The sequence below is a fragment of the Monodon monoceros genome, unplaced genomic scaffold (genome assembly GCF_005190385.1).
Source record: "Monodon monoceros isolate NGI ecotype Baffin Bay Population unplaced genomic scaffold, NGI_Narwhal_1 Super_Scaffold_6, whole genome shotgun sequence".
NCBI lineage: Eukaryota > Metazoa > Chordata > Mammalia > Artiodactyla > Monodontidae > Monodon > Monodon monoceros.
The window spans coordinates 93,511,555-93,532,876 of record NW_021703783.1 but is presented as its reverse complement, the minus strand read 5'-3'; the positions used below and the strand labels follow the sequence as shown (position 1 = coordinate 93,532,876).

Below are 21,322 nucleotides of genomic sequence, written 5' to 3'. Positions count from 1 at the left end.
CTGACCTCACCAAGAAGTGTTCACTTCTGGCTTCAGTTTGGCTGTAGGCTGGGACTGTGGCCCCAGGGATCTCTCTCCACCTTGTTACTGTCACCTCACTGAACAAGTGTTGGGGTGGGTGGACAGCTCTCTGAATGTCCCCTGATAGTACCAGGCTCATCAGCTTGGCTGCTGGTGTCTGCAGGTTCGGTCAGGCCACTCTGAGTGAGCACCTTCCACTCACAATGGACGTGAGATGTGAGCAGTGGTCCCATTTTACAGATGGGGAAACAGGTGCAGAGAAACTAAGTTATTCATGTGGCGAGTGGCTGAGCTCTTGAATCCAGGCTGTGTTCTCACCACCACCCAGCTGAGACCTCATCATTGAAGCACTGTATCTTTCCAACATGCTAGCTTAAAAATTAAACAAGAGATTCTGTCTTTCCGGAGGGCACAGAGGGCAGGTGGCTTTGGCTAACATATTTGCTTCCTAAGAGCTGACATTTTCAGAAGCAGAAGTCCTTTAAGAGCACCTGGTCTGGGGGAGTTCCGTGGTTTGTCTAGTGGTTAGGATGTGGTGTTTTCCCTGCCGTGGTCCGGGTTCAATCCCTGGTCGGGGAACTGAGATCCCGCAAGCCACGTGGCACAGCCAAAAAAAAATGTGCACCTGGTCTGAGATCACACAGCGTGGGCTGCAGTCCTAGCTTTGCCACATATGGGCCAGTCTGTTTATCTCCTTATCTGTAAAATGGGGGAACTGGTACCTACTTCACAGGGTGGTTTTGAAGAGAGTAAATGGAATGCATTTTGCCCAGTGCCTGGCACAGATTAAATGATCGATGAATGTCAGGCCGAGGACGGAATCCATTCAACAGCCACTGACTGAGGACTCCTGCCAGCCAGCTCTGTGCCGAGGCCCTGACCAATTCTTTGTGCTGAGGACGGTTTACAAGATAAGGTACTGCAGGCTTGCACTGTTTGCATCGGGTGGGGGGAATGGCAGAAAACAGATACTTTTCCCTTAGACGTTGTGACTCATGACAAGTCACTGTGGGGTTCGTTCATTCAACCCCACAAACTTCCCTGGGAGCCTACCGTGTGTCAAGCGGCACTGGGCTCTTTGCTGGGGTACAGGGGTGAGCAGGACTGATAAGGCCCCTGCCCGGGAAGGGGTTAAATTCTGGGGAAGCTGGGGGAGACTTGGGGCGACACAGGGTAGACAAGTTCGGCAATCTCAGGTGGCAGTTGCGCTGGGGAAGAAATAAAGCCAGGTGGCAGCCTAGTGTGTGGTGGGAGGCGGGGGGGATGTTTTAGGAGGCTGGGGAAGCCTTGTGTGACGAGGTGATGTTTGATCTGAGACCTAAATGACAAAGCACAGATCTCAGGGAAGAGCATTCCAGGCAGAGGGAGCAGCAAGTGAAAGAATGTTGGAGGGACTGAACGGGGGCCAGAGCAGTTGGTGCATGAGCAGAGGGGTTGGTGGGAGGTGTTGAGGTAGTTTCTGGAGGGGCCGGTGGGCCAAACAGTGCAGGGCCTTGTAGGTCAAAGAATGATGTGATTGATTTGCACTGTTGAAAACAGACTGGGGGTGGGGGGAGATGGGGTGGGCGGGTGGCAGAAAACCAGAGAGGAGGGTAGCGCAGTTGTCAGGCAAGAAGTGAGGTGTATTGTGCATCTGCTCTGTGCCCAGAGCTGTGAAGAAGCTCTGGAAATTGGTTTGGTCCCTGCCCCCAGGAGCTTAGAGTGCCAGGAAAAATGGAACAGCCCTTGTGAAACATGCAAAGGCAAGAGCTACAGGACTGCAGAGCTACTGTCAGCCACTCACTTTTACTGCACTATTCCAGCTTCATTTGGGATGTGCTTAGATTTCTTAATTTGTTTTTTCCAAAATGAAAACTTTGGGGTTATGTGAGTATAAAGATAATATAGATTTAGAAGATGTAAGGAATCAGTAAAAGTACAAAGATGAGAGAAAACAGTCACCTAAAATTCCATCATCCTAAGATATGTTAACATTTTGTGAACATCCTTGCAGACGTATCTGTGGATTCAAAGGCACACATGCTAGACATGCCTTGTTGTACCTGGCTTTGATCCCTTGACACGTGGTAGAGATCTGTACGGCCCCAGCAAGGTGGAAGAGAACCATGGAAGAGGGGGTGGGGGGGCTGACGGGATGGGCAGAGGAAGTCCTAAGGAGAAGTTATTCCAGCAAAGTTCCCCAAAGCCGGAGGGAGCTTTAGATAGGAGTAGGATGCTCATCACAGATGTGTGCTTGGAGGTGGGCCCTGCTCTGGGGTGGGATGATAGTGTAAGGATTCCTGCCCAGGCTGGCAGGTTGGACCATGAGACCCATGTCTCCTCACGCTCTCATGGGGACCCTGGCCTGAGAGGGCAGGCAAAGAATCTAGTAGGGGTCTGGGACATCCCTGAATGTGAGCTCTTGACCATAAAGCCTGGCTGTTTTGGAAGGGGACAGAGGTTCCGGGACTGGTCCTGGTCCACAAGTTTGCCTGGGAGCCCAGAGTCCCCTGTAGAGATCTCTGTCCTACCTTTTCCCCAGCTAGAGAGCCCAGCGAAGTCAAGCTGCAGTGAGGGAGATGAACACCAGGTGGCGCTGTGGACCCAGGCGGCCCAGCCCACTGCCAAACTCGGCAGGTCTTGGGTATCCCAGGTCACGTGAGCGTGCCCTGCTCCCCACACATCTCAACTTCTCCGTGACGCCCCCTAGAGTCCACGGGGCAACAGCCAAGCTCCCTGTACTCATGGATCAAGGCTCTCCTCAAACTTGTCCCCAGACCTCTCCAACCCGCACTCCCTGCTACATATGTGGGTGCCTATCACGGCAGGCAGGCAGTTTCCACGTCCAGCCTTGGTTTACCTCACCTGTCCTCAGAGCAACCCCTTAGCACTAAAGCAGCACCAGCGTTTCCTCAGAACCTTCCTGACCTCTCCCTAATCCAGGGTCGACCTCTCCCCCCCAGTAGGTGCCTCCCAGCACACTCTCCCCAGCTGGGGCTCTCCAAGGGCAGGGCCTGGCTCTGATTACCTGAGTGCCCGGCACAGAGCAGGCTTCTCTGAGTGAATCAATCCACCAGTTCAGTCCTGATAGGGCTGACATTTCAGGGGAGGGCAGATCATAAAAACCCTGAACTTGGACACAGACAAACCTGGATGGAGCCTCTGCCTCAGAGACCTTGATCAAAGCCATCCCTTCTCTGGGCCTGTTTCTGCATCTGGCAGTTTCTGGATCAGATAGCCTCAAAGGCCCCTTCCAGGGAGACTCCCAGCCACCGCACCCCACCCCACCAGCCTCATCCCCCAAGTGATGTTTGAAAGGTGAGGAGTGACTTACCCAAGTTCTCACAGTCCTGGGGCTGAGTTCTGATCTGCAGAGGTCACTAACACCAAGTTTTGGGGGGCTGCTGCCCCTGCCCCCCAGCCCCAGGTGGGGCAGTGCCATCCCTGTCCCCACTGTCTTTGGCTAAGGGAGCCCCAAGGGGGCCTATGACAACCCAGCAACAGCCTCCACCCCTCCACAAACACCACCTTTGAGCATGCGCCCTTCAGCGTAAGTTCAATGGACTTATTTATTGTGAAAACAATGTAAGCACTGCTGACATTTTGAAAAATGGAGAAAAAACCAGCCCACATCCACAGTCTCTCCAACTTCCCACTGCCCCTGAACCGAGATGGAATTAAAACCAGCAACCAGCCCTGACCTGTTCTTTGCAGAGCCTCTTTAAGCACTTCTCCTTCCCTGTACCCCTCATCTTCCTGACAGCTCAGAGAGGCTGGCAGTGGTGGCCCCATTTATTAATGTGAAACAGGCTCAGAGTGGGAGGCATCTGTCCAAGGTCACCTGGCTGTGGAGGGGCAGCCCTAGGAACTGTCGGTCTGACTCTACCCCCACTATACCGAGGCTGCCCCTGGGGCTGGGACTGCCTACCCTCAGAGGGCCACACTCCAGGTAGGGAAAAAGAGGGTCAACACCTCCTATATTCATTCACTCAGCAACATGTGGACACTTGGCCGTCTACCAACAGCCAGGGTCAGGGAAAAGTGTGGGCTTTGGGGGAACAGAACTGAATGAGAATCCTGGCTCTGCTGTGACTCTGAGAGAACCACTTCACATCTCTGGTGTCAGTACCTACCTCTGGAAACTGACTATACAGTGCAAGGGTGCTCACCTCAGAGGGTTCTTAACAAAAGTAAGTGAAACGCGCCAGGGAAGAGCTACACTGCCCAAAGCAAACACAGAAGTCACTAACCTCCAAACCTCAGTCACTGTCTGGCCCAGAGGAGCCAAGAGTCTTCCTTTCTGATCAGGATTCTGCCAGGCTGGGGTCTCGGGCCCCCTGCTTTCAGACCTGGCTTCCTTTGGTGCTCTGGAAACATCCTTCTGGCCAGACCTCCCAGTCCCAGTTCCCCAGTCCTGCCCCTCCCTCTCCCTGGGGCTGCCCTGAGCACCAGCTGCTGGGGATGAACCTCCCTCTTAAAGGGACACACTGATGGCCATAAGGGCTACCCCACCTGGTCTTCCTGAGTCTGTGCCTCAGGGCAGTTCACTCATCCCCCTCTGAGTTTCAGAGGCCTCATCTGTGAAATGGGTTGTGGTGAAAATCCAGGGTGAGACTGTGAAAGGTACTTGTAAGGAAACTAGTTCACTACAGATCTAAGGCACTGGTGTGCTACTGTCAGGGAGCTTATCTTTGTTTGTCTTTGGAAAGGTGGATCGAACCCTAGGAGGAAAAAACCTGCCCTGCCCTGTGGGCCCCACCCTACAGCTTCCAGATCCCAGAACCAGGGGTGGGACCCAGGTATCTGCATTTACCCAGTTCCCTAGGAATTCTTAAGCAAAGGAACAGGTATTGACTGTGAGATATCAGAGATTAATCTAGGCAGTTCCAGCACCACCAACAGGCTCTAGATGAGGTGGACCCTGGGAGGGGTCTTGGGCCCTGCCAGCACCCAGAGTCATAGAAACCAGATCTAGATGGAACAGGAGGTGCAGAAAAAAGAGTTCAGTCTTCCCTCCCATGGAGATGGTTCCATTTGCTATCTGCATCCTACAGAAAACAAAAGCTTCTTGAGGGCAGGGTTCTTGTTTTTTTCCCTACAGTGTTCCTGGGACCCAGAACACAGTGTCTGGCACAACAGTCGTTTAACGACTGAACCAAACTCTGTCACAGGGCCTGGAAAGAAAGAAAGATTTTTCCTTTTGCCTCTCCAGCATGGCTCCTCAGCTGGACACAGTTATTCATCCTGTCCTTAAACTTTTTTCTTGATATTTTGTTCATCATCTAATTTTGATTTAAAAAAAATTACATTAAAATGCTATTTGTTGTAAATCAACTATACTTCAATAAATTTTTTTAAATGCTGTTTGTTTTGGTTACTGAGCTTTTTGATTCCCTCTTAAATTTTGTGCCTGCAGAAAGTACCTCACTCAGGTGCTCCGTGCAGTGCATCCCTTTCCATTTTCTGCACCAAGTGGAGACGGTAACATCTCCTAGAGATGCTGTCAGAGTGAATGAAGGTATGTGATCAAGTGTCCAGTATGGGGGCTGGCACATAGTAAAGGATCAATAAATATAAGTTATTACTATGTCAACTAAAGAAAAACACACACACACAACCTAAAAACTGCGAGTTATGTTTTATTTGGGGAACTTAGTGAGGCCTATAGATGGGGAGACAGCCTCTCAGGCAGCTCTGAGGAACTGCTCCAAAGAGGTAAGGGAGGTGCCAGGATATATAGGAGTTGTTTGCTGGAAAAAACATCAAAAGATTATTGCTAATCACAAAAACAGACATCTCAGTTATTTTAGTGCTTTTCTATATATGGGAAGATGAAAGAGTCTGGGCTCATTGAAATCATTCCCTACATATGCATCTTTATTATCTAGGGCCAGTCTCCAAAGTACATAATGCTTCCTGTTTTCCTCCATCCCTGAATTCCCCTCAGGGCCCACCATGGTGTGAGGCGTGGGGGCATCTGCAGTGGCTGACGGCTTGATCTTTCTAGAACTGAAATGGCAGTCAACACTCTTCGTTTATTGGAATGGCAGGCAACAGTCACTGTCCACAGGTGGAGATTACATCCGCATTTGTATAGATAAAGAAACTGAGGCCCAGCAAAGGAAGGTGACCTGTGCAAGTCCCTGTGGTTATCAGGGACCTCACTGTGGTTCTCCTGACTTGGCCTCCAGTTATCTCCTCAGGGTACAGAAGCTACCGAGACAGAAAAACAAACAGGCCTATCAAAAGATTGTGCACGTCAGTGCCACTCATAGATGTGTGGAGTGTGTGTAGGACCAAAACTGCCAGAGTTGATCCCAGGCATCAGGGCAAAGATGGTGGATGTAGCAAAAACGCCTGCCTACCCAGGCATGCTGACAAGCTGGAGGGCAACCCACACAAATACAGGGGGGAGTGGAGGTGGGCCTCTGCCTCTGGCTTCTGGAGGAAGAAATAGAGAATCTTAGAAAAGACGAAGCTGCGGCTAATGCACTTCCAAGGGGGGAAAGGACTTTGAAATTTGCCATAATACCAGCATCCAGAGACAGTCTGCTACTTTTCCATTAGAAAAATGGAATTATGCTTTCTCCATGTTAAATATTGTACAACACAGATTTTCAAGGCTTCACAGCAATTCATCTTACTGATGGATCGATCATAATTAATTTAACCAATCTCCAATTTTTTTCCTTTTCTTATTTTCTAAAAGTTGAGGACTTCCCTGGTGGCGCAGTGGTTAAGAATCCGCCTGCCAATGTAGGGGACATGGGTTCGAGCCCTGGTCCGGGAAGATCCCACATGCCGTGGAGCAACTAAGCCCGTGCACCACAACTACTGAGCCTGAGTTCTAGAGCCCGTGGGGCACAACTACTGAGCCCGTGAGCCACAACTACTGAAGCCCGCGCACCTAGAGCCCATGCTCCACAACAAGAGAAGCCACCACAATGAGAAGCCCGCGCACTGCAATGAAGAGTAGCCCCTGCTTGCCACAACTAGAGAAAGCCCATGCGCAGCAATGAAGACCCAACGCAGACAAATTAATTTTTTAAAAAGTTGAATTGTTGGCTCAAAGGGTCTGCACATTTTTAATGCTGTTGACATGAAATAGCCGTTTAGTTAGTAACAGTATCAAGCACATCTATACAAATTCTTCTTTGGAGAGGGCCTGCTATGTGGGCTTTTTTATATTTATTATTTCTTTTCATGCATAAAGCAACCCTACAAAGTAGGTGGTGTTCTTCCCATTTTACAGATGGGGACACAAAGCCTCAGAGAGGTGAAGTGACTTGTCCAAAGTCACATGGTTGGTGAAGCTGGGAAGACACCTAGAACTGACTCCAAAGTCAACGTGATGGTTAAATAGTTGTGAATAGAGAGGTGTCCAGGAAGGCTTCTTTTTTTTTAATGAATTTATTTATTTATTTATTTTTGGCTGCGTTGGGTCTTCCTTGCTGTGTGCGGGCTTTCTCTAGTTGGGGCGAGCGGGGCTACTCTTCCTTGCAGTGCGCGGGCTTCTCATTGCGGTGGCTTCTCTTCTTGCAGAGCACGGGCTCTAGGCGCATGGGCTTCAGTAGTTGTGGCGCAAGGGCTCAGTATTTGTGGTGCACCGGCTTAGTCGCTCCGCGGCTTGTGGGATCTTCCTGGACTAGGGCTCTAACCCATATCCTCTGCATTGGCAGGAGTATTCTTAATCACTGCACCACCAGGGAAGTCCCAGGAAGGTTTCTTAAAGGAAGTAAACCGTTAGCTGCTATTTATGTGGTGGACAGAATGACAGCGGGAGGAGTAAGGGTCGCGGCAGGCCGTTTGGCAAAGCCCAGAGCCTTGAGAAAAGGCCATCAGGAGATTTCTTAAAGCTCAAGATTTCTAGGTCAAAGGCATTAGCAGGGAGGCGTTGAGTCCTAGAGCGATTGATAGCCGCTGAGACTGCTGTGGACGCTGAGTCCCGCCCTCCCCCTGGGGACTAGGCACTGCGAGCTCGAGACCCCGCCCCAGTCCAACCGCTTCTCGGTCTGCAGCAATCGGACTCATCCAGCCAAGGGCCAATTCTGGCCCCGCCCCTCCCTTCCGGGTTCTATCCCTCGCTTCCGGTCCCAGGCCCACGCCCCGCCTCCGTCTAATTTGGAACAATCCGACGGAACCTGCTGGGGTCTGCTCCTCCCTATGCCACGCCCCTTCTCCGTCTGGTGCATTCAGAATTATCCTCCCGAGTCAGCTCAGGCCCCGCCCCTGCCCCGTCCGTGCCAGTGCCACCCCCTGCCTCCGAGATCAAGCCCTGACCACGCCCCTTCTTCGTTTGGCGAGGTCGGGCTGGCCTGCTGGCCCCGCCCCTCCCAGGCCCCGCCCCGTCTAGACTCTTCCCAAAGCCGCCGCCTCCTTCGACTCAGCTCGGCGTCGGGAGCTGCACCCATGGCGGTCACCGCTGAGGGCGCCCGCAGGAAGGAGCGCGTCCTCTGCCTGTTTGACGTGGACGGCACCCTCACGCCGGCTCGCCAGGTAGGGCCCCGAAGTTCAGAAGCTCTCGTCGGGAGTGTCACGCGCACACCCGGAGGCCGAATGTGTGGCCTGCAGCGGCATGACCCCAGACCCCCCGGGACCGTGTGTGGGATGCGGCGACACCCGACCCCTGACACCCCCGGGCCTTCTGCTGGGAGTAATGGGAACCCGGTTCCCCACGTCAGAGCCCACTAGCGTCCGCGCCCACGTTCTGCCCGGGAGCGAGAGGGGTGGGTCGGATTCTGGAGGGAGGAAGCTGCGAGCAGGGGCCTAGTCTCCTCCCCACCCTACCAGGCCTGGCTCCGGGGCGCCCCCGCCTCCCCAGCCGTGGCTCCCACCCCATTTCAGCCCTAGGACGCACCGGTATCGCGAAGCTGGAGTCTGAACCTAGGGTTCCATACAAGGCTCAGCGCACCCAAGCGTTAGGTCCCCATCGGTGGGGGACAAGGGGGTCTCGGAGCCATCCCACCTGACCTTTGCAAGATTGGGCCTGCGTTTAGTTTCTCAAACCCCTCCCCTACTTTCCCTCCCTTCCATCCCCATCCCCCTCCTCTCCGAGGGAAGGATGGCGGGCTTCTGTACCATTTAGGCTGTTTTGGGGCTCCTTCCACCTGGAGATGGGGCGGTGGCTAGTCTGGTCCCATGGGGAGATTGTGGTACAGGGTGAGTGGGAGTGCAGTTTTCCTTCTAAAAACATCTCACTGGGTTGTTGATTCTCCAACCTCTGCTCCACACACTGTTTTTCTCCCTTTGGATCTCAGGATGAACCCCCAGACCCACCCTCACCAGCTGGGTGCATGGATAAGCAGGCCTCTTTCTTGCCCTCCAGTCTGGGTCCACCAGGACCTACTGAGGGATCTCCTAGAGCAGGGAGCCAGCAGGTCTAGGTTGCAGGGCAGGGGCTGATAGGAACCCAGGTCTTGGCCTCCCCTCCCCTATGTGAGGGCCCTGGGGGCACAGGCAGCAGTCAGGCCACCTGGCCTTCCAGCAGCTCCCAGGGTCCTCAGGGCTGGGAGGAAGACGACAGTGGAGGGAGGATAGCAGAGTCTAGGAACAGCCCCTACACCTCCCTCTGACCCTTAGCTCCCCTAACCTAATAGCCTAAACAAGGACAGAGTGTCAATGCTGTTCACCCACCTGGATCTGTCCTTAGCACTTTTTAAAAGTTAATTTTTAATTGTACACGTATTTACGAAGACATTCTCTTGTAAAGAATGGAAACGTAACAGAGGAGGGTAAAGTCCCCTCTGACCAGTCAGGATCCCAGGCCCAGCCCCATCCCCAAAGTTCTAAGGTTTTTTGTGTGCGTTTGTTTTTAGTAAGTGGCATCATACTGTGTGTGCCTTTCTGCAACTTGCTTTTGACAATTAACAGCATGTCTTGGGGCTCTCTCATGTTGGAAGCACAGCCCTGCTTTATTCTGTGTAGCCACAGTATAGAATTTCAGAGCAGGTGTGTGCCATGCTCCGACTGACTAGCTTATTTGCAGTTTTTCACTGTTATAAACCATCCCAATGAACATCCATATACACCTGGGCAATTCTGTGTGACAGGGTATTTGCATTTAAAGTTTTAATAGGTTTTGCTAAATTAACCTCCGAAGTGACTGTTCCAATTTATACTCTCACCAGCAACATATGAGAGTGCCTGTTTCCCCTATGTCCACCCTAGATATTGTCAGCTTTGAATAGCTGAATGTTTGAAAACATGGATTATAACTCATTAATTTACATTTCCTTGGTGGGGAATCTTTTCAAGTGATTAGTCACTAGTTAATTGTTTATTCATTTCCAAGCACTGTCTCATTTAATCCTTAACAGTGACGTGGTTGCTACTCCACATGGTTGTTATTATGATTCCCATTTTATAGATGGGACAACTAAGGCAAAGAAAGGTAAAGCCATTTGCTCAGGTCATCCTGGTATTGAGGGACTTGAGCCAGAGTTTGAACCCAGGTGCATCTAATTTGGAGATGTGGGTTCTAAACCTTGACCTGCCACAGATCTGGGTGGAACATGGGCTCCCAGGATTCTGAGCACTGAGTAACATCTAAGTGGAGGTCCCAGATGTGCTGACAGAATGCTGTGCTTCCCTGCCCCCCTGCAGAAAATCGATCCTGAGGTGGCTGCCTTCCTGCAGAAGCTGCGAAGAAGGGTGCAGATCGGTGTGGTGGGCGGCTCTGACTACTCTAAGATTGCTGAGCAGCTGGGAGAGGGGGATGAAGGTAAGAGGAGCAACTAGAGCCAGTTCCACATTCGGGGTGGGGGTGGAGGAAGTGGGGAGTTCGTGAGATCCCTGGAGCAATGTGCCTTCAAAGACCCAGTCCTGCTTCTGTGGGGCAAAGGAAGCAGAGTGAACAGCCAGGTGTTTCCTTCAGTGATTCAACAAACATTTGGTGAGCACCTACTATGTGCCCGGCACTGTGCTGGGCTTTGGAGAAACAGCAGAGAACAAAGCAGACAGAATCCTGACCTTACATAGTTTACGTTCTCAGTTCTCCCTGCTGAGTCTTGATTTCCTCATCTTTAAAATGGGCTTATGGGGCTTCCCTGGTGGCGCAGTGGTTAAGAATCCGCCTGCCAAAGCAGGGGACACAGGTTCGAGCCCTGGTCCGGGAAGATCCCACATGCCGCGGAGCACCTAAGCCCGTGTGCCACAACTACTGAGCCTGCGCTCTAGAGCCTGCAAGACTCAATGCAGCCAAAAATAAATAAATAAATAAAATGGGCCTAATCAGTAATGGCTACCATTTGTTGAAAATGACCTTGTGTTAACTTCTTTTCATTTAATCCTCACAACCGTGCTTTAGAGTGGGTATGAATACCCCATGTAACAGAGGAGGATTCTGAAGTCACCCAGGAAGTTGTGTGGACCCAGAGCCCCTTTTCGCAGCTGGGTTCCCGGTTTCAGCTTAGTTGAGGCAAATGCCTCCAGTTCCTCAAACCAGAGACTTCCTTGACTTTTCCCTTTTCCCCTCCTCCTCGTTTATTCCATCAGCAAGTCCAAAATGTCTCCCTGTGTCCGTGTCTCCATCTCCATCGCCCCACCATAGTCCAGGTGGTCACCTCCCACCTGACCCTGCAGCAGCCTCCTGGCTGTGCTCCAGCCACTTCTTGTGGCAGTCAGAGCCGAAAACTCCCCTTGCAGCCAGCCTTGATTGCACAGTGATGGAAGTTGTAAAATGAAAGGGAAGTCCCCATACAGAGGGGCTGTGAGAGCACAGAGTGGAAATGATGTCCTCTTCCGGGAAGTCCTGGAGGGCTTCCAGAGGAGGGAGCTGGATCTTGGAGAAGAAGTGGAGGGGGAGGGCATCCCAGGCAGAAGGAGCTGCATGAGCCAAGGCCCAGAGCGAAGCTCACTGGCTTGTGTGCTTGTTCGGGAAAAACCAAGCTGCAGAAGGCGAGGAGGCTGGAAAAGCAACTTCTGGATAGAACAAGTGTGCTTTGGATGCCAGACCAAGGGGTGTGGGTTTCATCTCTCTGCTTGGCTCTGGGTACCCGGTCTCACACTCTTTCTTTCCCCCCTGGCCTCTACATGGCCCTGAAGTCATTGAGAAGTTTGATTATGTGTTTGCTGAGAACGGGACGGTGCAGTATAAGCATGGACGACTGCTCTCCAAGCAGGTCAGTGCCCCCCTTCCCTGGGGCCTTAGGACCCCTTTCCACAGTGGAACATTCCCTTGGTGGCTTCTGTCCTGGGCGGGGGGGAACAGTGCTGTGCCCACCACACTCAGAGCCCTGTGTCCCTTGCCCAGACAATCCAGAACCACCTGGGGGAGGAACTCCTGCAGGACTTGATCAACTTCTGCCTCCGCTACATGGCCCTGCTCAGACTGCCCAAGAAGCGGTGAGGTCCCACCCAGCCTGTGTCCTGCCCCTCCTGGGCCTGAGCGAGGAAAGGGGCAGGTCTCTCAGATGGGCCCTGACTTGCCTGTGGGTGGATTCTTGTCCCCCCTGGTGTCCAGGTGGGGCTGGATTTGAATTCAGGGCCCTTCTCCTCTCTGGCTCTCCGCCCTCCCACCTGCCCCCTCCCCACCAGTGGAACCTTCATCGAGTTCCGGAACGGCATGCTGAACATCTCGCCCATTGGCCGGAGCTGCACCCTGGAGGAGCGAATCGAGTTCTCCGAACTGGACAAGGTGCCACCAACTGTGCAACCTTAGGCTATAGGACCTCAGTCACTCAGCCTCTCTGAGCCTTTATTTTCTCACCATTGAAAAGGATTGGGGGTGGGTGGGTGTTCTGATTCAACCAGTACCCTTTTGGATACCTACCATGCGCCATGGTTGTAGGCACTTCTGCGTCTTTCCAGTACTGCTGGCTTCCCTCCCTTGGTGACCAGCACCACCAGCCACCTACTTACCTGAGCAACACCTAGGGCATCATTTCCACCTGCCCACCCCCATCAAGTCCAGAAGTAATGTCTAGGGTTTCAGCCTCCAGAGTTGGTCTCAGATCCTTTCGCTTATGTGTGTGCCTCCACCCCCTGCCCTAAAGCCCTGTCAGTCAGTTCTCCAGCAGTGCCATTGAGAAGCTTTTGAAGCACATCTGTCTGCCCCCATCCACTCCCTGCTTACAGTCCTTCCATGGGTCAGCTTTCCAACAGGACAATGTCCCAGCTGCCTCCCGTGGTGTCCTGAGCCCCGAGGGGTCTGCCTGGCTCAGGGCTCCCTCTTCAGCCTTCTCCCTGTGCCTCTGTTCTTGGAACACACCAAGGTCCCTGTCGCCTCTGGATGTGCTACCCTCGCTGAAGCTTGACTTGCATTTTGCTCATCATCCCCACCATGTACCCGCTCCCTTTCAGGGATGGAGCCAGTCCACCAAGCCTCTTCACGCCCGCCCATCTCTGTCCTTCCCGCTGACCTGCCCTTCTGCTCTCCCCCTGCTCTCTCTGCTCCGGCCATGTCCTCCTTGCTGATTCTAGAGATAGCAGACAGTTTCCTACTTCAGGGCTGTGCCTTCTCACCTCCTTCACATCCACTCAAGTGTCACCTTCTCAGTGTCACCTTCCCCGAGCATTACACGAAACATTGCAACCCCTTGTACCTGCTGATCTTCTCCTCTATTTTATTTCTTCCCAAACAGCCATCACCCTCTAATCCACTGTATCACCTATTTTTAAATCTTGGTTATTGTCTGTCTCCCCAGCTGAAGCTGTAAGCTCCTTAAGGGCTGGGGTTTCTGTGGCTGTTCACTGCTGGATCCACCGGGCCCAGCACATGCCTGACAGAAGTGCTTGAGAAATACTTTCTGAATGAATGAAATAGATGATATTATACCCATGTTATGAATGAGGAAACTGAGGCTCAGAGAGAGGAAATGGCTTGCCCAAGGTCACTTAGTTGCAGCCCAAAGATTTGAACTTGGGCCTCCGCCTGCTGCCCTCTGATGTTTCCCTGAGGCTGGGTGGGACTTGCAATGATGTCCTAGCTCATCCCCATTCTCACCCTGTGCCCCAAGGCTTCAGGTAGGCAATGCCCGCAGGCATGGAGACTTTTCTTGTAGACTGGTTAAGGTTGACCATTGGCCGAGAACCTCCTCCCACGCACATATTGAGAGGTGGCCCTTTCTCAGGCCACCTGGGTTTCTAATCCCAGTTCCACCTCCTACTTGCCCAGTTACCTGGAAAAGTGGCTTCACTACTATGTGCCTCTGTTTTCTCATCCGTAAAGTGGGGATAATCACAGTTCCCATCTCATGAGCTGTAATGAGACAGGACACGCTGACTCTTCCCACAGCCCCCAGGGTCTTCTCTTGTCTTTTGGGTCTTGTTTTGCCCTCTTCTGATATTGGAGAGGGAGATGAACCTTCTGATCTCCTGTGTACCCTTCACCAGTGCAGATCTAATATAAATGCTTTACTCTCCTTCAGCCCTGCGGACTGGGCAGAGCTGACAGGGCTGAGTCCTGCCCTGAGGTGGACACTGTGACTTGGGACTCAGACTGTCCCATCCCTTCAGCCTTCCTCCTCGAGCCTCTGCTCCAAGGCCTCCTTCAGGATACCCCGCCCATACCCCACTGGCAGAATCTGGCACTGAGTTCAGTTACAGGCCTTTGGGATTCAGGCCCTGGCTCTGCCACTAAGGCTGGGTGACCTTGAACAAGGTATAGCCCCCCTGAGCCTCAGTTTCCTCATCTGTAAAGTGGGGGGTGGGGCATGACATCCACCTGGAAGACTCAGTGAGCTCACATGCATTGTGTACCCAGCCCAGGGCCTGGCCCACAGCAGCCCTCTGAACCTCAGTCTGCTCTCTCCCCTTCGGCAGAAGGAGAAGATCCGGGAGAAGTTTGTGGAAGCCCTGAAAACAGAGTTTGCCGGCAAAGGACTGAGGTTCTCCCGAGGTACGTCAACCCCTTGGAGGGCCTGAAAGGTCTGGTACATGAGCCCACCCCAGGGCCTCACTCCCAAGGCCAGGCTGCATCCCCCAGCATCTTTAGAAACCCCTCCCAGCCCTCCGAGCACAGCAAAGGCAAGCTGAGCCAAAACAGGCAGGAACTCCAGGCCCCGAGGCTTCCCCACCTAAACCCAGGCAACCTACACCTCCCACCCAGTTGCTCAGGTCAAAAACCAAAGCGTCTCCCACCACCACCTCCCGCTACAGTCCATCCCCTACAGTGGCCAGAGGGATCCTTACGGAAAAACAGACCCTGTCATACCCCTGCTTAGAGCCCTTCAGAGGCTCCTTCTCACTCCTCATGAAACCCAGGCCCCCTCCCTGCACCCCAGGGCCCGCATGCCTGTGCTGCTGCCCTTTCCCAGCTTTCTGTGTCACTGGGACACTCCACGCCCTTTCCTGCCTTGGGGATTGTATCATTCCCTGGCAACTGCCACTCTGGCTCAGGTCTCAGCTCAATGTCACCTTCTTGGACAGCTCTCCCCTGATCACACCGTCTGGGGAGCTTCCCTCCCCCGCACCCTGCCCCCTTCATTGACTTACACGATCTGAAAGGTGGTCTGGTCACTTACCACCCATCTCTCCCACCTGGATCCTAACTCCCGTGAGGATCCTGAGTCTGTCCATGCCCTGTGCCTGGTGCTCAGTAGGCACTCTAGGGTTGTTGAATGAATGAATGAATGAATGAAGGGCCTTGCCCGAGGTCCCCGTGAGCTGCCCCTCTGCCAGCCTCATCTGCCAGCCTCACCCCCACCCCCACAGGAGGCATGATCAGTTTTGACGTCTTCCCTGAGGGCTGGGACAAGCGCTACTGCCTGGACAGCCTGGACCAGGACTGCTTCGACACCATCCACTTCTTTGGGAACGAGACCAGCCCCGTAAGTGTGGCTCAGGCTCAGCCCAGGTCCCCCCACCCCAAGTCACCTCCAGATCGGGGCCAGGACATGGGGTGACAGAACAGACCTCCTGGGAAACTCCCAGAGAACAGCCAGTGCTCACCAGCCCCATTACACAGATTGGAAGGCTGGGGCCCAGAGCTGGCTGGACACTTGCCCCATGTCACACAGCAAGTCAGGGCAGATCTGATGAAGGAGATGGGCCTCCTGGCGGTTCTAAGGCAGCAGGAGGAGGGGCAGCTGTGTAGGAGCCGGTGTGGGGAGGGGATCCCATGGCAGAGTGGATGTTGGGCTCCAAACCTGGGAACCTCCTCCAGGCACCACATGCGTACATAGGCCTTCACTGCCCTTCCTCTGTGTGCAGGGTGGGAACGACTTTGAGATCTACACAGACCCCCGGACTGTTGGCCACAGTGTGGTGTCCCCGCAGGACACGGTGCAGCGATGCCGTGAGATCTTTTTCCCAGAGACAGCCCACGAGGCGTGACCAGGGCCCACACCTGCCCCTTGGGACTTCCAGAGAGCTCTGCCCGGCCCTAAGAGAGCCCCTGGCCCTGGTGTTCGGGGGCGCCAGGGCCCCTCCTCTGGCCCAGGACACCTGCCTCATGTTACCTGCCTAAGTGGGCCCAGGGTCTGTGTGGACAGCCACCCCCAGCTGGTCAGCTCTTGGTGGGCCTGGCTCCCGTCTCCCAGCCCGATGGCCCTGGCTGCAGCTGCTGCTCGTACTTCCGGACAGAACAGGTTTCTGTCTACACGGGAAGCGTGTGCGAGTGTCGGTACGAGATAGAGCCCGCGCTGCTTCCCTGCCCTAGATGGGGCGCAGAGCAGTGGGGAAGGTGCATACTTGTGAGAACTTGATCTCACAGATACTAAACTTCGTGGAACGCGGTGTGGAGTCTGAATGGCTATTTGGCCCCAGTCACAGACGCTGTTACAGCCCTGCCTTTGCAGATGCGAAAACAGGCACAGATGGCACGAACTTGCCCCAGGTCACACAGGGAATCTGATGCAGTCGAGGAGGGTGGGCCATTGAAGCCCCAAACAAGGGCTGTTTGAGGTGTCCTCCCCCAGCCCCTTCCCCTGGGACCCAGACAGAACGGCAGCTGTGGGCCAGGCTGAGTCACAGTTGAGGGTTTATTGCCAGTGTGAGGGAGGATGGGGGAGTCCAGGTGGCTGGGGGTCTCAGGAGGTCGGACTGGACACTGGGGCGGCCCCAGGGCTGACGTTACCACAGCCTGCTTCCTGGTTGGTGCCTAAAGCGGGGGCCTACTTCTGGTGTGTGTGTGGGGAGGGTGTCTTGGGGGTTCCCAAGAGTTAACCTTCCGCCAAGGAATCCAGGGAGCCTTGTTCCTCAGGGGAAAGGCCTCAGGCCTTGCTAGAGTAGCCCCAGCTCAACATGGGGGTCAGGCTGGGCCATTCTGAGTTTTAGGGGGCTGGCCAGTGCATCTTAGCAGCTCTGGTCTTCCAGCCTCTGTGCTGGGGACAGGGGTGAGATACACATACCTCAGCTGGTGTCTCCCCTGGGGCCTTGGGGCACCTACAGGGCTGGGGATCCTCCTAGACAGTCACTGACCCCCGCATCCTTGGCATCTGTTTTACTCATACTGGGTTTCATAAGGATCACTCCCTGGCAGGCCCTCCCTTGAACCCCATTTCTTCCCCCATCAGGTGATGTGTTCTCTGGAGGGGAGTGTGGTGGGAAGGTGGGGGGATGGAGGTAGACCCCCTCCTTCCTGACCTCCCAGGCCAGGCCAACCCCCTGCCCAGGAGTGAATGCACGCAAACACATCCTGGCCCAAAAGGAAGAGGGATACCCCACACCTTAAGGGATGGACAAGACGGGCCACACCTCAGCCACTGGCCTGTTGGTGGCCAGTGGGAGCCACTATCCCATGGCTTTGGGAAGAGGGTCCAGCAAGGGGGGCTGCAGGGCTGGTGGTCTCTCAGGCTGAGAGCTATCCTTGTGGCTGGCTCGCCTGAGGGCATGTGTGTTCGTCCATCGCTGGGTCCTCAGCGGCCATGATGGCTGGGCACGGGCAGAGCATCAGTGGGGTTTGTGAGTCAGGGCAAAGGGGATGGCTCCATCCAAGCGGGGGGAGCCATGCTCCCACCCCTCTGCAGACCTTTGCCTCCCTGGTGGGGAGTCGAGGCAGCAAGGCTCAGCGAGGCCCAGGGAAGTGGACACAGCCTCAGTTTGGGGTTGCCAAAGCCACTGCCAGGCTGAGGAGGAGGCGCTGGCCAGCAAAACCGGAGCCCCCAGAACTGTCTTCTGCCCCCATGCCCCTCTTTCCTGCCTCAAGAGTGCTGAGAGAGAGCAGGAAGGAGGGAAGGCTGGGCCTTGGCCATGGGGGGCGCGAGGGGGTGGCCTTTCTGCCCCGGGTTTCACCCTCTTCCCCGGCAAGAGGCCGGGAGGCTCCCCCAAAGCACTCAGTGGCCTGGCTTCTGAGAGGAGGGGTCCAGGTCACAGTGGGAGACCCCAGCCTGGGGGGAGGGGGCTGTGTGTGAGTAGCACAAGCAGAGTCTGGCCCCCGGGGCCAGGCCTGGAGCAGAGGCAAGGGGAGCAAGCTTGTACGGGGCGGGGGAGCAGGGCCCACTGCTGCCCCGACTCCCAGCCCAGGCCTGACGCAGGCCCTCAGAGGCTCAGTGGACACGCACATGGGTGTTAGGAGGGCAAGAGGGTCCTGTGCGTGTGTGGCAGGGAGGGGAGGAAGGAGAGAGAGTGGAAAGCAGGGAAGGCAGGTCTGGTGGCCTTCCCCTCGGTCCAACTCACACAACAGTCACAGGGTAGATGGAGGCACACACTCACGTCCACAAGCACAGACAGACAGACGTGCACACCGAGGCCGCCCGGGGGACTGGCTCAGCCAGTGCCGTGGGGCATGGAGCTGGCTGCTGCCCATCTACCCTGTGTGGCTCCCCCCACGCCTGGCGGCTGGCACAGGGGCCAGCAGCCTAGGAGCCCACGACCTGGCCGGACCACGTCTCGTGGGGAGTGTGTGGAGCCAGCTGGGTGAGCACCACCTCCACGGCTTGGAACTTCTGGTTCTTGGGCGGGATAGGGCACATCTTGTAGGTCACCTCGTCGCCTTCCACTGGCACGTACTCCCCCTCGATGCTGGTGAGGGGGAGGGGGTGTCAGCCCAGGAGCAGGCCCCCTCCCTGGATGCCCCCTGTGGTCTGGCCTGAGGGCAGCCTAGCCCTGGGCCTAGTTAGGCCAGGGAGCCTGAGCCAGCCTCCCTTCTCGGAGCCTCAGTTCTCTAATCTGTAAAATGGGAATCATAAACAGCCCCTCACTATGCTACAAAGTGAGATGCAAAAGGGCTCAGGGAGGTTCCCAAGGCTTAGGGCTCAGTGACTCCACAGGTCACACCTGGCATTAGGGCTGGGGGCCAGGCCTAGACCACCTCCCACCTCCTAGCTTCCCTCCAGGCTGAAGGACCCAGCCCTCTCCGTCCCCGTGATGCGGGAACAGGATCCCAGGACTCAGGCAGTGGTTCCCAGGGCTTCTGGGGTCTGAGTGCCCCCTCTCCATCTGGCCCCAGCCCTCCTCCACCCATGCCCCTGGAGGCCCTATGAGAGGAGAAATGTGCCAGGAACACAGACTTCAGCCAGTGAGGGGAGAGGCCTAGGGAGCATTCTGGAGGCACTGCTAGGATACTGCAGCAGGGGCCCAGCCAACAACGGGGAAGGGGGAGGGACTCACTCAGACACATGCACGAAGATGTCCTCTGACCCGTTCTCCGGGGTGATGAAGCCGTGGCCCTGTGAGCGTGAGAACTGCTTACAGACACCCTTGAACACGGGGCCAGCCGAGGCACGGGCTGTCCTGAAGATAGGGTAGGGGTATTGGAACTGCGGGCTGGGGACCCCCTCCCTGGACCCCCACAGCTCTCCCGGGGCCCGTCTGCAGGGCCTGCCTCAGCGCTAGCGCTGTGGATAACCCTCCCCAGGCCAGAAACCACCCATAGAGACTAGTTCAGTCCTCTCATCATCCCATTGGACAATAAGGAGACTGAGGCCCAGAGAGGGAAACTGGCTCTCCGAGGGTGCACAGCAAGTGGGTCTCCTGACTCCCAGCCAGTGCCCCTCTCACTGTACAAGACCCTCCCCTCCTGAGGTTACATGGATTCCTGCTGTAAGATTTCGAAGTGAAGAATGTACAACCTAGGCTTGAATAACTCCCAGAACAAGGAGCTCACTCTCTCCTGAGGCAGCAGTATCCATCCTGTTCACTTATTTGTCATTCATCCCTTCATTCATCATTTATTAGGCATCTGCTCTGTGCCTGGTCTTGGGTTGGACGTGGGACAATCGGCGCTTGCCATCAAAAGCCCCTCCTTTGACCAAACCAAGTCAGCCTCCCTGTGGCTCCCACAAAACCCTTCCCCAATTTGACTCCACCCCGTGACCCACCCCAAAGACCCAGGGCTGGTCTCTGTCCAGCCTGCCCGCCTCTCTCCAAAGGTCCACCCCATGCCTCTGCATTTGCCCAGGCTGTTTCATCCACCGGGAGCACCCAGCTTCCTTCTTCACCTGATAAATCTTCCAAACCCAGCTAGGACATCTTCCCTGATGCCCAACCCGGCCAGGTGTAGTGAATGGTGGACAAATTCCCTCTGGATTGTAAGCACCTTGCAGGCTGAGACTTTGCCTTATTCATCACTGGATCCCCTGGTCGGGAGCTCAGTACAGCTTTGTGGAATGAATGAACGCTAGCAGTTACTGGAAGGTCCTTACACAGCTCCCCTGTCCTCGGGTGAGGACAACAGGGGATGGAGGAGGCTGGGAGCTGGGCAGCCCCGACCGGAGCCCTGTCCTAGGGAAGGACCACCAGAGCCTGGGTGAGGGACAGGTACTCACGCTGAATACGTCCTGGTCCGTTTGGTGGGCAGGGGACTGGGCAGGTCCCGAGATGAGACACAGCCTCGCTCCCAGACCCTGCTGCCCTCCCGGTGGAATGGGAAGGTGGGCCAGACAGGGGACTTGGGGGAGTGGAGCGGGGGCACGACCGGGGGTGGCGTGGGCTCTGAAGTCATGGTGGAGCCAGTGGGAGAGCCTGGTGGGCTCCCAGGCGCAGGGGCCGGTGAAGGGCTTGGGCGTCCTTGTGGGCAGGGCCCGGCCTGGCCCTGCTCGGCGGACTCACCAGCCACAGGCTCCGTCTGGAAGGGGGAGAGAGAGGTACAGGTGAGTGTGGTCCAGGGTGGGCAGCTTCTGGACACAAGTCTGGAGGGCTGGGCCTGCCTGCTACTCCTGACAGAGTGAGTTCAGGCCACTCACAGCCCCTGCCTGACTCAGTGTCCTCCCCAGAAAGACAAAATGGTCATACAACTTTGCTGTGGGCTGAATTGTGTTCCCCTAAAATTCACATGTTGAAATCCTAACCCCTCCAATGTGATACTATTTGGAGATGGGGCATTTGGGAGGTAACTAGGTTTAGATGAGGTCAGGAGGGTGGGGCCCCCATGATGGGATTAGTGTCCTTAGAAGGACAGACACCCCCCCCCCACCCAGAGCTTGCCTCCTTTCTCCCTGCCTTA

At 55.1% G+C, this 21,322-nt stretch overlaps 2 protein-coding genes across 2 annotated transcripts; one reads left to right on the top strand and one right to left on the bottom strand.

The window, feature by feature from the left end:
* Positions 1 to 8,135: 8,135 nt before the first annotated feature.
* Positions 8,136 to 16,671, top strand: PMM1 (phosphomannomutase 1). Its single transcript, XM_029206416.1, has 8 exons — positions 8,136 to 8,496; positions 10,603 to 10,720; positions 12,043 to 12,119; positions 12,251 to 12,342; positions 12,535 to 12,634; positions 14,761 to 14,836; positions 15,652 to 15,767; positions 16,150 to 16,671. Exons 1-8 carry the CDS (start codon positions 8,164 to 8,166, stop codon positions 16,270 to 16,272), a joined length of 1,035 nt encoding a protein of 344 aa, XP_029062249.1. The 5' UTR covers positions 8,136 to 8,163; the 3' UTR covers positions 16,273 to 16,671.
* Positions 16,672 to 16,824: 153 nt separating this feature from the next.
* CSDC2 (cold shock domain containing C2) lies at positions 16,825 to 20,956 on the bottom strand. The gene is made up of 3 exons (XM_029206417.1): positions 20,646 to 20,956; positions 19,489 to 19,611; positions 16,825 to 18,900 (listed from the first exon to the last, which is right to left on the bottom strand). The coding sequence occupies exons 1-3, from the start codon at positions 20,819 to 20,821 to the stop codon at positions 18,738 to 18,740; spliced, it is 462 nt and encodes a 153-aa protein (XP_029062250.1). The 5' UTR covers positions 20,822 to 20,956; the 3' UTR covers positions 16,825 to 18,737.
* Between the last annotated feature and the right edge of the window lie 366 nt (positions 20,957 to 21,322).